Genomic DNA, 17,571 nt, shown 5'->3' on the forward strand with positions numbered 1-17,571 from the left:
TGCTTATTGCCGTAATTCACTAGCGTACAAAAATGACGAAGGTTAAGAAAAAACAAACCTAATTAATAATTTCCCGTGATTATTTGTTTTTCAGAAGAAAATTCAGCTAATTAAAAACAGCATCAGTATTTGTTTTTGAGTTTTTACTAAAATGTGTGAGTTTTACATGGAGAGAAAGGTGCATGTTACTTTGAACGATCATTAAATACTGTATGCTTTCCTGTCGTTGCCGTGGAGATGCAGCGCTGTCAGGTGATTTGACTGGATGGACACTGCCTATGTATCTCATGACAGGAAAAGCAGGGCTAACAAGGGGCGTTCGGCTCCTGTACTCCACAAACAGGAAATGGCTTCATGAGCTCTTCTCCCTGGAGTGTGAATTGAGAGCTGGGATCAGTTTCCTACACGCGGTTTCCAGCTCATTCAACCCCGCGACTCAGGTGCACAAGCGGCCCGAGTGCTGGTGAGAGAGGAGTGGGGGACACGGACAGCGGACCGCTGAGACTTTCGTGACGTCATTCTCCCCGGAAGGCCGCCATCACACCCGGCACGCGTCAACTGCGACATTTCTTCAGTGTGAAAAAGTGTAAAACGGTTAAACAACAAGATATACAAGATTATATATAATATATACTGAAAGAAAGTCTGTCCGTTTGTCTCAAAAGGACAGACTTCTGCCCGTGTTTGCTACCAGAACTGACCTGTCAAGCGTGAGAGTGACGTAAAATTCCCAAGACCTCTGGGTAGATGCAATGTACTGTAACACGAGGTGACGGGAACAAATTAATCTGCAAGAGTATTGGAAGAGGAAGTGCAATGATAATGAGCTGACATATTAAAAGAGAGGGGGTTGGTATGGTAGCACGGGGCTTAGCATTGCTGCCTTACAGCACTGGGTTCAATTCCAGACCTGGGGTCCCGTCTGTATGGGGTTTGTATGTTTTCCCCCTGTGTGTGTTTGGGTTTCTACTCTCTAAAGCCATAAAGGTAGATTAAGTGGCTTCTAGGAAAGTGGGCCCTGGTGTGCGTGTGCGTGCCCTGTGATGGACCCTGATTGGGCTTTCGGTAAGACGGCAGACGGATAGCTTCTAACCCTTGTGTGTTAAGGTTCATAGTTAATCATTCCTACCCACCCATGTGCACAAGGCGAAAAACAGGAATACCTCTCATAAGGAAGTAAGGACACAAAAAGTCTGACGGAGCACAAGTGACTTTTGCAGTTTTTAGATGTAACAATGTATGAGAATTAATGGTTTCACTTTCACTTTAGAGTCCAAAGTTTAGAGAGAGAGAACGCTAACTGAAACAGCCGCCAAAGTCTCACCGCATAAACTATCCAAGTACAACAATTGTAAACTGCTGTGCTCGTAATGAGGCATATAGTAAAACATGTTTGCATTTTAACCGAAAAATACATTGTTTTTCCACTCAAACTGCATCAGTCAATATGTTAAGTAGATTGAAAAGTACATTATGACCATAACGGAACAGCTTGCCCTGAGACCCCACAGCTCCTAATGTGATCCACAACAGGGCCTGCATTCCAGCCACGAGACAAGAGTTTTCTTCATCCTTCTCAGACTCCTTTTATCTTTGACCTTGATCTCAAATCAAAAGATTTTTGAAAGACAGAGAAAACAGACCATTACTCCCAAAGGAGGAAAAACTTAAGACTCCAGTAAGCATTATTGCTTCTTCTCTCTGTATTAAATAGGTGGCGGTGTCCCGAGTGAAGGAAACATTGAAAAAATAACGCTGATTTTTTTGGAGTGAAATTTATTTCGAACTGTCTTGACTGGGTCCAGGTCACAGCATGGGCGAAATTCATTAGTATTGTATACAGAATTTTGGACCTTGAATCAAATACTGCACATTACATTATTGCAGCTGTAATTGCTGGTCATGACACGACAGCGCTGCCTTTTTTTCACCTGGCAGGAACCTCATTAATACATCATGACCTTCTCTGGCGGCATGTTTCAGGTCTGCTCAGCCTCTCAAAGGACGGCAGGCAGCAGGCAGACCGGTTGCCGAGCGAATATCTGAAGAACCCGGCAGTTCGGCTGTCCCGAGTGATGGACTCTAATCACTGCGCAGCGGCAGAGCAAGAGACGAGCCGTCGGGGAGGGCGCTGTCTCAGCTGGGGGACACGCGTCTCTCTGTCGCTTTTTTCAGGAACTAGTCCGACTTCGTCAACGACTGGCGAGCAGTATAAATAATAAAAAAAAACGTCAGTAACACCGTCTTCAGCAGTATTTTACAAGGAAGTAGATGAAGTGGGTTTTCCCCTCATACTAAAAACAACGCTACCTGATTGAATATAGTAAAACGGAAGACTCTAACCTCGTGAAAGGGTCATAGTTATGTGTGTATTCTGATCTGTTTATGCAAAATGTCGTTTTAGTTTCTTCATATTTAAGAGGTGTAGTTGCAGCAACAGACAAAAAAAAAACAACAACCCTCACTATAGTTTTTTTTTTCAATAACAATGTTATCATTCAATAAGAATGCCCGGCATCTGAACAGCTTCTACCCCCTCGCGGTCGCCCTGCTCAACCAGAACACGTGGAAACGGGGTATATAATCGTGCATGTTGTTTATGTGAATGTGTCCATGCATTATTGATTGTTCTATGTTTTTGCCCAAAACACCAGATCAAATTCTTTGTACACTTAACGTTCTTGGCAGATAAAGTGAATCCGATTCTAAATGTTTCTAAACGATTCACATGTTCCGCTCTCTTTGAGCGAATCATAGTAAAATAATTCAGATGGGTTCACTGTTATTGGCTTAATGTTTCCAAAGTCCTTGTCATGAAAAAGTGTTTTTGGAGAGCTAGACTATAATCAACCAGTACCAAGTATTTACGGGTTTTTGTAAGCGACTGATTAAAACCTGAAAAGCATAACGTCAGTTCAATTATGTTATTAAGGTCTGAGATGGAATGAAAACCGGACCAAGTACCTGGACAAGGAATAACACTGGATATACTGTACAGAATGTGTTTTTGTCTTTTAAAAAGCAGTATATTTTAACAGAGTGTCAGTGTCTACAATTGCCACTCTTTTGAACTCGCAAAACAAAAAGTTTTTAGTAGGATACTGAGGAATAGCAAGTGCGCATCGAACAGCATTGCAGCCAGCAAAAACTGACGAAAACAACACCCTTTCAGTCCTCGCACCTTGGAAACAGCTGGTCACACTTCAGCACCGACCAGAGGACAAATCAGCTCAGAAAAGCAGGCCGTCATCAGGGCCCTTGGCAAAAGCCAGATTAAAATTCTAATTGTGTCACGAGGGACCCCAGTGTTAAGTGTCAGTGGAAGTCCTTGCTAGGTGCCTTTTTAAAATATTACTCATACACATTCAGGGATAGCTATGCATGTGAGATACCTTAAAACAGTCAGGCCATGCGGACGTTCTTATCATCTGTTAGCGTCCTTCACACGCAGCCATATCACTCTGCAACTCACAGCTGGCAGCCCACTGGAGCTCAGGAGCTGTGAGCCTGGTCAGTACCTGGATGGGAGACCTCCAGGGAAAAACTAAGGTTGCTGCTGGAAGAGGTGTTAGTGGGGCCAGTAGGGGGTGCTCACCCTGTGGTCTATGTGGGTCCTAATGCCCCAGTTTAGTGACAGGAACAATATACTGTAAAAAGGTGCTGTCCTTCGGATGAGACGTAAAACCGAGGTCTTGACTGTTTGTGGTGCTTCTCAAAAAGTGTAGGTGTCCTGGCCAAATTTCCCATTGGCCTTTACCAAACATGGCCTCCTAATAATCCCGATCTATGAATTAGCTTCATTACTCTGTTCTCCTCTACACTGTGAGGTTTTGGCGCACTTTGGCTGCCATTGCATCATCCAGGTGGGGCTAGTGGTGGTGGAGAGGAGTCCCCATTACCTGTAAAGAGCTTTGAGTGTCCAGAAAAAAGCTATATAAGTGCAAGCAATTGTTATTATTATTTTACAGTAGTGTACACCTTTATTGTGAGACTCAGTGGGTGGAGAGAACTAAGGAAACAGGCAGCGGCACTGGGATCTGTATAAATAGAAACAGCTCTGAGATCTACATAAATAGGAGTCGTACAGATCTGTAGACTGAAATACTTCCAGTAAGTGTGGAATTTGTAAAGGGTGTTGACCAAGTATAAAAAGCCCCACCCACCTGAGTGAGGACACAGGCAGCAAAAAGAAAAACACAAAGTTACAACCACAGAGGCATTAAAAGCTAACAATAAAAGCATTAATTTAGCTACAGCACTAATCCTGAAACCATAACTCCCTGTGCTGGGACAGGTAACTACGAAGCAGATACAACCTTTTGTACTCAAGTCGTTTTTTTACTGCTAAAAGATAATGGACTGAAGTGTAAAATATATTATGTGTATATACACACCGGGTTATGGCACACTATACTGAACAGAGTTTAGATTGTGACTTCTTGGAAACTAATAACTTTAAAAAACAAACGAGACATAAATTACATCTAAAAGCTTAAGTGCTGGAAATAAAATTTGTCATCCCAGGCTTAACAGCCACTGCAACTCCCAGGTCGGCACTACTGTGAGGTGAGAATGAAATAAACACAGAGACAGTTACACTCAGCTCCATGTGTTATCTGCACAACCGCTTCATTGATAACTCACCTTGTTGCCTAGCATCAGAAACAAAGATAAATGGGCTGGTGTTTGAGTTAAAGTAAGGGGATTGTCTGATACTAATTGCTCGGTGTTACAGAAAACTGTTTGTTTAATTTAGAAGACCAACTGAGATACCTAAACCTAATGTTCTGACACCTTCATTTTCACAGCACTTGCAAAAATAATTAGACATACATCTGTGGCACAAAGAGGGTTTGAAAAGCTGCAATACTTGAAAAAGTGGAGTAGCAGAGTTATATTTGTCAGTTTTCTTATGTGAATAATAATATAAGAGAGCCGACAAACAAGAAGACGAGTTTGTCCCAGATTAATAATTTAGTATTAAGTACCTATTTGATCCAAGGATCTCATCCAGCCATTTCTGTAAAGAAGCCAATGTACTGGCTACAGAAGCATGGCTGAGTAGTTTGTTCCACACTCCTACAACCCTCTGTGTAAAGAGGTGCCTCTCAATTTCAAATACACTTCCCCACTGTTTCCATTTGCAATCTCTGGTCCATAGTTTACTGTTGGCCCTGAAAAAGTATATTGGCTTGACATTGTTGAGGCCAAGAGGATCCTAAATACTTGAGACAGGATACCTGAGTCTTCTGGTCAGTACTAAAAAGATTCAATTCTTTTAGCCTGCCACAACAGGACGTTCCTTGGGAATATGTCTGGCAATTCTTCTCCGACATACAAATTAATCACTAACAATCGGAAAGCTTTCTCACTTGTGCATAAAATACACCACATCACAAAACAGTGCTGCTTCAGTTTTGTACTTTTTGAGGGTAAATCAACATTTACTGCTTTACTCTACAACACACAAGTAATTCCTCTTACCTGTCCTGTACTTTGTATTACCTGATTAGATTCTATACGGTTTCTAATGTACTGTACATTTTCCCTGTTTGCCTACCAGGAGCTAAGTTTGAGCCATGCAGGACATGTGTGTATGAACCTATGCACTTCAGTTTGTAGCTTCTGAGCAATTAATGGCTTGCAGTAACTTTCCAGACACTACATACTTCACATTTGGCATTGGATCCTCCTTTTCATTGCAAAACATCTGGCAGTTTCTTTCCACATTGCAGCAACATTCTATTTGCAAAAACAATGCCACACCTATTCTGTTTCATTCACCACTGGTAAAATACCACAAAGGGTGGCATAGCATGTTCCAGTTTTCCTTGATTACAAAGGACATCCTTCTTTTCTAAAGCCAGTTTTTCGGGAAGAGAAATAAACAGAAACGTTTTATATTAACAACAAAAATCACTTTAACAAGGATTTTAGAACATGCACGTATATTGTGATCAGCAAAAATACATGGAATTCTTCCACATTGGAAAGTAAAAAGGAGTAAGACAAACTTTGGTCTGTAGAGTCTTCTTCAAATGTGTCACGTATAGATTAAAAAATATATAGATGTACACAGTTTGTTTTTAGCTTTTACACTTGGATAACCATTTTTGGACCCAGCTTACCAACAACGACATTTCAGGACTGAGTTTAGCTCCAGGACAGCACTTCGAAAGGGTCCTGTTTCAGTTTCCTTTACGGTGAAGTCTTTTTAAAAATTATTTTCATGCTCTATTTAGCGCCTGAGATAAAAAAAAACGACCTGGTGGTCTGACCTCGCAATAATGGCACGGTATTTCATGGACATAAACATCCTGCTGGCCCTCTGTCCTTCCTCCTTTTCATTACCTAACTCGGAGGGGATAACGTGACGGGCAATTTAATGTGCCGGATGCTCCGGTAACGAAAGCAGACAATCAGATCGAACTGCCTCGTCTACTCGTTGCTCAGACCGCGCAAGATGGCATTTTTTTTATTTTCATAAGGACTCCAAACACCACAGAATGGTACTGAAACAAAAGCTTAACAATGTAATACGGCAACTGGAGAGTTATTATCAAGCATCGTTTTAAACAGTGTCTAAGGGTTGACATGTACTGTAGCGAACACCTGCAATCGTGCTCTCATCAATAACCACCGCTCGCCTCTGAGCAAATGCCCCTTCTCGACACAGTGGACTCCCCACTCGCGAAACATGACATTGGGCGCGGTGATGTCACGCATAGCCGTAGCCCCAACTCAGAGAATTGCTGAATCACAGTGCTACTGCAGTTTTGTTTTCGGCTACACCTGTTTTTTTTTTTCAGTTGGCTTCAGCAATCAGAAGGTGGGTGGATTGCTCTTCACCGATCTTTGCTTCCTGGTCACATGGGGAGGCTGTGGCTGTTGATCACAAGATGAGCGAAACTGAAAATGTTTCCCCCTCTTCCCCTGAGTCGGTCACGTAGACGGAGAATTTCTGTATCCCATGGCTTCGTTAAAAAAAAACTCCAGTATTGCACAAGCATAAATAGCATTACTCCAGAGAGACAGAGATGCACCGAACTGCCATTCCGCAAATATCTCGGATAGCTAGAGCCGCGGTGAGGGTCAGGAAAAGACAAGCTTCCTCCTTTTCTTAACAACAATTAATACATCAGAGCCAACTGTGCGCAATAGAAAAGACTTCGGAATATATATTTACATCTCCTCATAATTAGCTCCAATTATGTGGTCTGATTGGCATATTTGTCACATATATATAGATATTTTTTTCTGATTGGGCCCTGTTTTGTCTGACTTCGTGACGGACAGCTCTACTACAGCTTCTGCGTTTGTGACAAGAATGAATATTTGTATATCCAAGGTTCTGTGGCAACGGATTTCCACACGGCTATTTCCGAGAACTGTCTGAGGCAATAACTAGGTCTCCTCTGAAGGTCAGACACTAGACACTCGTAGTGAATAGAACCACGGAAGTGAACAGATGCTTGTATTTGCGATGCACACTGCAAGTAAATCACAGAGGTCTAACGCTTTCTCCAAGGTAGACTTATTCTTTTGAAAAAGTGGAAAATTAAAAGATATACGTGAAACACTAACCGTTAGCATCAGTCTTGTACCAGCTGCAATGTAATTTCAGGTAAACGATTCTAGAATAGTTATTCTTGGTTTGAGAAATGGCTATTTCTAAAGATTTATTAAGAATGAACAGTCGCAATTTGTGGTTGCCTTGCTTCAAAATACGAAGTTGCTTTTTTCCTGTGTATTAAGTGAAAATGTTTTTTAGAAGAGCCTAATTACAATATTTTATAACTGGAGATACAATAGCACACATGTTGCTCCTGAACGCTAAGAAAAAAAAAGAAATGCAATATATATATATATTTTAATGTCAGTAGGCATAATCAGAAATTCCATCGGTACGGCCCTTTGAGATCAGACTGGCTGTCATTCCAGTTTTGTGAGCCAGGCTGGTAATCACACTACGACACAGAATTATGGTTTACAATTATAGCTGTTCAGAATCCCTCTCCCCAGAATTACAGTAAAAGTAAAGTAAATTGATGAATGACTGCAGGCCAACAAATTGCACATCAGAGCTCTGTGCCTGACATTAATAAGGAATGTGAATGTCAGTCCTCTGTACATGACCAGACTTTATTTCTGGATGTTGTGCCCATATGTAAGTAGTATTTGTGGGATACCGTTAGTTTTAACAGAGTTCCAGGTCTTACTGTTTATCCTTTATGAATGAAGTAGTTAATGAAATACCTATAGTTTAGTCAATGACCATGATGTATTAACAACACAAGAAAGGTTACAAAAGATCACCAAAAGGAGGCCATTCGGCTCATGTATCCCGTTTGGTGGTTAGTAGTTACATGATCTGAGGATCCACTGAGCTGATTCTTGGAGTGAGCCAGGTTATCGGCTTGAACAACACAACTGGGCAGTTTGTTCCATACTTCTTATTTAATTGTCTGCAGCCTGTTTGTTGAACTGTTCTGTAGTTCTGCGAATATCATCATTCATTTCGTTTTGGCCTGTATGGAGGTATGTGGATGATGGAGTCTCCTTGCAGCAATTGTAGAGACCAAGGGATACGGGGCCGTGTTTTTTTCCTATTACCTTTTAAAGTTCAGGAGTATTTTCCACAGTTCTTCAAAGACGCATTATTAAGTGTCGAAATTTCAGGTAGCTTGTTCATCTTATTTATATATTTGCTGAGGTTTATCTCCAATCTAGTTTTGAGACTTCTGAGGGAACGTCCAGAACTAAAAATGCAAAAAAAACCTACACTCGCTTCTTCAAAACTCCTGAAACCCTGTCATGAGGATAGGTTTATTTACTTTCCTGTAGGTTTATTTTTCTGATAAAAGGAGACACTCCTTTAATAAATCTGTGTTTTTTTAGAATAAGAAGCAGGTTTCTGTGGAGTTGTTCATGGCCTGAGCCCCCCCATACCTCAATGAAAGAGCTGGATCAGAACGCAGATATCATAGTGAAACATGGAGGTATAAACTATTGTGGCACTGAAGCAAAAGCACTGATCTTCCCTTTGGAGTCTTACTCAGGGGAAGAATATGCACATGGACAGCGTGTTCTGAATGAAGTGGACTTTTGTCGGATCTTTTGGATTCCCTTTTTTGTAAACTGAAGACCAAAAATTCACCCGCAATAGAATACTCAAAGGTATTTTTCACTTAGTCATGCGGTTCTGCAGCCTTCACACACAGATATCAAGACCATCAGCATTTTGCGTGTTTCTTTTGAAACGGGACGATCCATCCATCTTTTATTAGAAAGCTGCATATTCCTGGTGAGGATTGTGGAGGTTACTCTGGAAACACAAGATAATCACATGCAGAGTTAATTCCTCCCAGTGTGTCTCCTGGTGGCAGCATGAAACCAGGGCACTCAGAGAACACCCACTCACACAGACCTGGGGAGAACATGCAGACTCTACACAGAAGGATAGTCTGGAATCAGATAATGATTCCTATACACTGCACTGCAGTCTCCCCATGGAGCTGCAAATTATACAGTATGTCTGCACATGCATGCAATATGGTATATTAATATTAAAATATAAAATACCAGTGTCTGTAGAATAAAACAATCATCAAAATAAGTATCGGAGTTGTATCAGTCCTTACCTCTGTCACATTAAAATATTAACTATCATAATGGATGTAATAAGGCTGAAACAATCTGTGAATGCTGCAACATTGGCAAAATTAATCGTAGAACAGCTACAGATAATTTCCCAGATTATTGTCAGATCAGGCTTTGGGAATAAGATTTCTGGTAATGGTTAACGGATAGACTTCTTTTACTCGAAAAGCCCTCCTCCTTCCTCTGAACCACGAAAGAGCAGATTCTGTCCCAGGAGGAAGTGAGCGCTATGAAGTCACTGTGTGCTTTCAGCAGCTTTACACAATTTCAGAATTGTGCCAGAGTGAGCTCATTTGGCACCAATGACGCAAGACCCCAAATCTCTGTGGTCGGTATCAATAAATCAACAAGCCCAGCAAGAGGCACACAAGGCTCAGACGCATCACTGCACTGTAGCCATAACAGAATGTATATGGCTCAAGTTTATTCTGGTCACTGAACTAGCGAGGGCCATATTTCATTGTTCTTTCTGTGCCCATAAGTTATATTCCCATATCTACATGATATACAGCAGAAGCAGTATTCTTTCTGAGTGCTCACCGGAGTGGTGAGAATTCAAAGCTGGAACCAGAGACTTGCTTATCATTATGTGAGCTGTGTCCTAGCGCCGAGTCTGTCAGGAAAATCCATCGGGGAATGTGGGGGAGGGAGTGTGAACTACCAAGGAAACAGGTTATAAATTGCAAATACCCATCCATGGAATTTCATAGGATACCCTGAAGACTAGCAAAAAAACAACAAATAATTGAAATCTTCTTCTGTGTCTTAATGAAGTTTGGTCATTTTTGTGTTCAATGTTCAAAATTGCCTTCATTAAAGATTTTTGTGTTTTTTATTTGGGGTCATATAAGTTGGTTAACTATCTTATAATACCAAACTGCATACAATATATAAATATATATATAGCTTTAAAACAGAAGCAAAATATAATGTCTGACAGAAAACCATTTCACTGCAATTTCGTAATGCGATTGCTGCCCACTGCTTATTTATTAAGGCTGAAATTGAGCAGCCCGGCTGCCAGACTGTTGTTCCATACTAAAGCCATTAGAACTGCAATTGAGAAGAAGCCTGCATTAATCTGAAAACCCATTGCAGGAATGCCAGGCAGGTCATTCTGTCTGACTGAGCCCAGGAAGCCAATTGGCTTCAGGCTCATCTCTGCATTAATGCTGTTAAAGGGAGGAGCCTGAGAGCTGTGGTTGCTGCTCAGCATCTAAAGAACTTGACCTAAAATACACAAAGGCGTCCGGCTAGGTCTTACCTCTGCTAGGTCGAAGAGTTTACATAGCGAGTTCGCTTTGACTCTGTGAGGTAAATAAAGAAAAATAGTGATCGAAGGCTGAAGAGAACCACCGCATTTATCTAAACTTGAGAAACACAGCACAATATTTCTGAGGATCAAGCGGACACTTTTAGCAGAGTTGTTAACATGAATCTTAGCCAACTGCTTCTTCTGATCTTACCTTGAGGCTGTCCCAGCACGAGCATGAGTCCGGCCTGTGAGTGTGAAGACCCGGAATGGAATTGACTTCTGGCACCAGGACTGAGCTCATCCAATCCCCTTAGTAGATCCACAAACCGTGCTCACTGCTATCACTGTGTTTGGCACATTTGAAACCTGCATGTTTACACTTTTACTGGACATCCTTCATAAACCTACATCACCTCAGCTCCAAGGTCTTCAGTTGACATAATCTAATTAGATAGATCAGGGAAAAGCTCAAATAAATTAGGTGAACCACAGTGAGACAAAAACACTGCGTAATGGTTTAATACAGTATGTATCAGTCTCTGTAGTTACTATTCCCCATTACATGTATGATTTGCATTAGCCTTTGGCTTAACACATGAAGACAAATGCAAAGAAGGCTATATTAGATGTAGTTTAAAAATCCACAAGAAAAAATGAAAAAACACTTGAACATCATTCTGTAGTCCTTAAACCTAAATGTTCTGCTCATTCCCACCATTACAATTCACCTTTTATTTAAAAGAAATAGTACATATCTTACTGTTATAAACTTAGCTAGGAAAGTCAGCAGTATATGTCTATATTTATTAATCTCTCATAATGTTCACAACATTGTGATTCACACTTACCCTAAATTGGGAGGGAAGAGCACTATAGTGTCAGTGTGTAGACTGGAGATTCATGTCATGCTGATCTAGTTATTGAACACAATCAAGGTTGTTTCCATGGAAACCCTATGGGTAGTTTTACAGTTCAATGAAATTCATTACAGAAAGTTGTAAAGGGTACCAGTTTCAAAGTTCACGGTTGTTATCCTTCAATTTTTGTCCAACATACAATTAACTTGGTGGCCGAAAAAAATAAAATAAGTTTCCCCTCAAATGAAAGCTACCAGACCCTAATTTAAACTGTCAGCCTCACCCCAGCAATCAAAGACTTTTCTTTAGAACAGGCCTCATTTTGAAAGGCCTCACCTTTAAAGCTATGCTAGAAAATGAATCACTCATTAATTTTCTGAAATAAACCTGACTAAGATGTAAAATACCAATATTCATCCTTCAGTATTAGATGAACTGGCTTTCCAGAAAAATCAAAAATAATGCCATGATCTTTGAACTACATTCTTTATTTTATAGGCCATTATGTACACTATGTTAATCAGTATAGTGAATAAGGGTAATCAGTCACATTTTGCTATAATACAATCACATGGTTTAATGAGGACGAGCTGCCAGAATGTTCAGTCCTCTGTTTTCCTAGCTGTGCGGCGCTTGCTTTAGTGAATTCCAGCTGAAGGACCTACTACAGTCCCACAGACCTGTTGGTGGTCAGACCCTACCAATGTAGCAGAAGCATTTCCGCACACTGGTTCTCAGAGTCTAGTCTGTGCAGAAATGATTCCGTTAGATTGATAGGGTGCAGGCAGGCTGGTGGACACAGAGACTTTAGAGCAGGCAGGGTCATCTCTACTTGGTTATGCTCTTCACCATCTGCAGCTCCTCCACGGGCTTCCACTGCTGGTTTATTGTAATGAGCTGCAAGACAAAGAAAAAAAAACAGACTATATTGTGCCCAGCATCCCCTTGTAGAAATCAAGTCTCACGTTACCTCTTGTAAGATAAGGGAATCAATGTTCCTTCCGTGTTCCCGTGGATGACTAGTGTTCAGTGAGGCCTACATTAACTACCATTTCATTCACAGCCAGGCAATACTGCTATATAAAATGTCCTTTTTTTATGATCTTGGCACTTACATAGTTCCGTTACTTCTGTGTCTGCTAAGGTAAATGTAATGTAAAGAAAGTCAAGAATGGTCTTGGAATTGGACAACTACAGTCTGGGTCAGAGACAGTGTGTTGCCTGTAGGACAGAATGTGGAAGGCGTGGAAAGAATTGAGAACCGGGAACCTATTCCTGTATGCCTCCAAGCTGTAATTCATTCATGGGCTGGAGGCTGAGATTTTAATACAGAGCGACCTGTGCGATCTTTATTATACCCTGACCCAGGCAGAGATCAATACTTTCGCAGTGTAATTACTGCTTATCACACAACCTCATGTTCACTTGTAAACCAAGGTCTACAGAACTAACTCTGAAAGACAGCAGGTCCGCTGGTAACAGCATGGTCTGATCTGCTCTGTGAGCTTGCATTTTCTATGGCAGTGAGCTGCAGACTTCATGAAGGAAACCAGTACTTTGTTACCAGTGAGGCCATGCCACATTCTTGAGCCTGACACCAATCCTTCAAGGATCAGCCTCTTTCGTCCTTTGAGGTACCTGAAACTCAATATGCTTAGAGGAAAGCAAGGAAGAGAACTTCTAACTAGAGTCAATTTCTGCAGAGAATTCTCTTCTGACCTTATGTTCACACATAGACTGGGGTCTAAAGACACAGCTCACTGAAGCTGAGGCCACGAACCAAAGAATATAAAGGCAGAAAATACCTTTTGGGGTTTTCTTGGATCTAGGTTCTCCCACGGTTCGGGATTCCCTGCCTTGTTAATGCTGTAAAAAAACAGCTGCCATTACTATTACTGACCCTGCAGGTATTAAACCCACATGCACAAAAATACCATAAAAGATTTTTGACATAGCTTCACTCTACAAGCAGTTCTAAATAAAACCATTACTACAGAAGAAAAGAAGTAAACCCTTAGTGTTATACCAAGCAGAATAGACATATACTGAAGCAAACATATCTCTTCAACATACTGCTACTGTATGTTGGATGAGAGCTTAGAGCTCTCCATAGAAACCCCTCACAGCTAACACTTTTAAACAAATACGAAGAAACAGTTTGTTCTCAATGAAACAAGTAAAAAATATCAGAGATATTTAACGGATTTTTGTGTGGTGAACATACAAATGTTTTTTTTTTTAATTTACGCTCAGTAATCGGGTTGCTTCAAATTATTTATTACATGCTGAAACGTAAAGAATAGAGACACAACGTTTCAGCTGCGGAGCGTTCTCTTTCACACCTGAAGAAGGCTCCACAGCCGAAACGTTAGGTCTCCTTTCCGACCCTTTAAAGAGGGAATAAACCTTTACGTGTTCCTTTGCAAGCTGACGCGGCTACTGACTTGAACTACTTCAAATTGTGACCGTTAAAAATGAAATATAACTAAAAATAAAATATTCTGAAAGATTTTGAATTTACTCTGCATTCGATATAAGTCAAATATCGTATACACGAAACTTTTTAGAGAGCGAAGGCTATGAGCCAGTGTGCAGGCGCCATCGCCCTGTGTGCCCTGCGCGTGCGGCAGTGTGCCATCCTCCGCGCGGAGCTCTTTCCGCCTGTTGCCCACCTGCACGATCAATATTCTCTTCTCTGATCCGCGGTGCAGGAAGAGCCGAGGCTCAGACATAAGTAGGTTTCTTTCCATGGCAGAAATTACAGCTCGCCGGGAGCTTTAAACCAAAACTATAAACCTTTAAACCAAAGACACTTTATCCGTTTTATTTCAGACGATTTAATTTTCAAACGCACGACAGTGACTGGGAGAAAGAATGAAGTTCCTTACATGACGTCCGATTTAGTGAACAAGAAGTAAAGGCAGGCGGTAGTGGCACCAGTTGCTGCAAAGGTCATAATACCAATTAACGGAATAAGCTGGAAAAAATAAATGGAAAAAAAAACCTTTACAATCTTCGTTTTCAGTTGTTTTACACACTTAATGTGCTAAAAGTCATGTTGTGAGTAATAAACAATTTAAAGAGTTTTGACGTCGGTTGTCATTAAAAACATTCCTCTGCTGTAAAAAAACAAAACAAAAATGTGTTGCGCTTCTGTGTGTAAAATGTTCGGATGAAATGACAGGTTAGACCCGCTCCACCTCAAGAGCTTTCCACACGTTTCCTGGCGTTAAAGATAAAACGGGGCAAATGATGGATAGAACTTACTTCTTTCTTTTTCCTTAACATTTGGAAAAACGCAGACATTTTTATTTCCTGGTGGTGCCTGAATAAATTGAAGAACAAACACCAATCAATCCTTTTTTTCATTACATAACACATTGCCTGTTCAACGATGTTCTGGTGCTTAAGATTACTTAATATTTTCACAGATACCAGTCATTAAAAATACAAGTAACGCGACATGGAAACTCCCAGACTGATGCTTTCCAGACGGATTCCGACAAGGTGCATCGGTACGGAGATGCGCTTACCTTCAACCCGCTGCGAAAGTTGTCTGGCAGACCTCTGATTGCCTGCGCCGCCACTCCCCCCTTATATCGTTTTCGGAAATTGAGACGAGGTCCAAGTCACGTAGACAGTCATACGCACACATATATCGACAAACCACCAAAGCCAACTAATACAAGGTAGTGGGTTGGTGCAACACACTTATGGTTTAACTGGTGTCGTTTGAAAGGTGTAAGCGTGCCCCCTGCTGGACAAAATAAGAGCTGCCTTCACTTCGACGCGGCAGGTGCGCCGCCACCCAGACGAGCTTCGGGTTGGCTGTTGCTTCAGCTGAAGAGAAAACAAGCCGGTTTCCTGGAACATCGTCCTTAACCAGAGTAACGAAAGCGAGAGCTTCAGGGACGTTTCATCTCACAGTGCTACGAACAAAACGAGCCTTTCCAGCAATTCAGTTTCAACTACACCATCTTCAACAGTGGAATGTACAGTATAATACGACTTACATACACGATCGGGTATGTCTTGATATGCACAATAGCGGTTTATGTTTTTAGCTTATTAATGTTCAGACAAACTTTTAATTATGTATTGTAGAAAACTCAAATGTGATTTTCATATACTGATATGCAAAACGCACGTAATAAAGCATGAAGAAAAAACACGCCGAATCTTTTATGTTACAGAATTCACGTTTTCTATGTTCCGCCCTCTGCAAAAGCCGAAGTCAGTGTGATTTTTTTGTTTCATTCACTTTTTTGATCTGTTAAAATGCTGTGGATAGCAGACGTGTTATTGATCTCAGGAGCTAAGGTGGAAATGAACCCGACTCGAGTGTCGCGCTCGCGTCTCCAGACAGCGAGTCCTGCGGCGTTTCTGCGGCCTTGGCCTCTCTCCAGAAACCCGGAGCAACAGCGTCAGGGGATGTAGGAATGAAAAAGTGACCCCCTCGAACTTATTCTGAACAACAACAACAACAACAACAACAACAACAACAACAACAATGTCATTTGCCAAACCGCTTTATACCTGATAACTTCCTACTCTTCTCGAGAAATGACCACTGAGAGTCAGGACCTCTTGTTTAACGTCTCAGTGTCCCCGTCACTATACCGAAGCCCCTCCCTCTGGTCCCACTAACACCACTTCCAGCAGCAACCATAGCTTCCCAGGAGGTCTGCCATCCAGGTAATCCCCAGGCTTAATGCTGCTTAGCCAGTTGGGATCTGCAGGGTGATATAGCTTATGGCCAACAACACCAACACCAACATCAACTAATAAATAAATAAAGGTAAATGGGAAAAAAAACCAAGAGCATACAGGTTTTTACAGATGTAGGCAATCACAGACCTTGGTAAAAAGGTAAGTTTTAAATTTAGATTTGAAGTCTGAGGAAGGTCATTCCACAACACTGGATCAGAGACAGAGAAGGTACAGTCACCACAAGTCTGTGATCTAGTCCTGGGGACAGTGAGCAGAGGGCCAGCCTCAACTGAACGGAGCCCACAGGAGGGAGTGTGAACATGGAGGAGTTCAGAGATGTATGATGGAGCCAGATTGTTTAGAGCCTTTAAAGTCACTAACAAGATCTTGTATTGAATACATGACTTTATAGGCAACCAGGGTAGAGACTTAAGTGTAGGAGTGACATGCTGCCAGGGTCTGGTGTGAGTAAGTAGTCTAGCTGCAGTTTTGGACATATTGCAACTTGTTGAGAGTTAGGGAGCCCATAGAGTAAAGAGTTGGAGAAATCAAGTTTTGATATTATCAAATGCATGAATCAGACTCTCAGCATTGGACAATGATAGAAATTGCCTAATGTGGGCAGTATTTCTAAGGTGAAAGAAAGCCGTCTTAAATTTCTCACATGTGGCTCAAAAGACAGGAGAAGATCGTGTGTGACTCCCAGATTCCTGACTATGGCTGACACGTGAATGTTGAAGCCATCCAACATTACTGTGAAACCCTCAGGTTTATCCAGCTGATATTTCCTACCTGCCAGTAAAATTACTGTTTTTCACTATTTAGCTTCAGGGGATTTGATGTCAACTGGATTTTGATGTCACAAACAAGAGATAAGTGACAGAGGGAGGGAGACCAGAGGGAGAAGAAGTTTTAACATAAATCTGGGGATCATCTGCATGACAGTGAAACTGAGGGCCATGTTTGTGTTGGATTTGGCCACGAGGTAGCATAAAAATAAAAAGTAAAGGGCCCAAGACTGATCCCTGAGGCACACCGTGATTGACTGGGGCCATGGGGGATTTATGAGATCCAACGGAGGAAAAATGT

General features: G+C 41.4%; 1 protein-coding gene across 1 annotated transcript; it reads right to left on the minus strand.

Moving 5' to 3' along the window:
- Nucleotides 1-12,241: 12,241 nt before the first annotated feature.
- On the minus strand, nt 12,242-15,439 carry c5h15orf48 (chromosome 5 C15orf48 homolog). Its single transcript, XM_006628639.3, has 5 exons — nt 15,306-15,439; nt 15,040-15,097; nt 14,661-14,749; nt 13,578-13,638; nt 12,242-12,669 (listed from the first exon to the last, which is right to left on the minus strand). Exons 2-5 carry the CDS (start codon nt 15,076-15,078, stop codon nt 12,601-12,603), a joined length of 258 nt encoding a protein of 85 aa, XP_006628702.1. The 5' UTR covers nt 15,079-15,097; nt 15,306-15,439; the 3' UTR covers nt 12,242-12,600.
- Nucleotides 15,440-17,571: the final 2,132 nt, after the last annotated feature.

This window comes from Lepisosteus oculatus, chromosome 5, assembly GCF_040954835.1.
Source record: "Lepisosteus oculatus isolate fLepOcu1 chromosome 5, fLepOcu1.hap2, whole genome shotgun sequence".
NCBI classification, from domain to species: Eukaryota; Metazoa; Chordata; class Actinopteri; order Semionotiformes; family Lepisosteidae; genus Lepisosteus; species Lepisosteus oculatus.

Excerpts from the sequence above, each read along its gene's own strand:
- c5h15orf48 (XM_006628639.3), bottom strand. The coding sequence starts at position 15,078 with ATGTCTGCGTTTTTCCAAATGTTAAGGAAAAAGAAAGAA. Across the intron at positions 14,750-15,039 it reads TGTTAAGGAAAAAGAAAGAA|CTTATTCCGTTAATTGGTAT; the intron begins GTAAGTTCTATC and ends TATTTTTTCCAG. Across the intron at positions 12,670-13,577 it reads ATCCAAGAAAACCCCAAAAG|CTCATTACAATAAACCAGCA; the intron begins GTATTTTCTGCC and ends TTTGTCTTGCAG.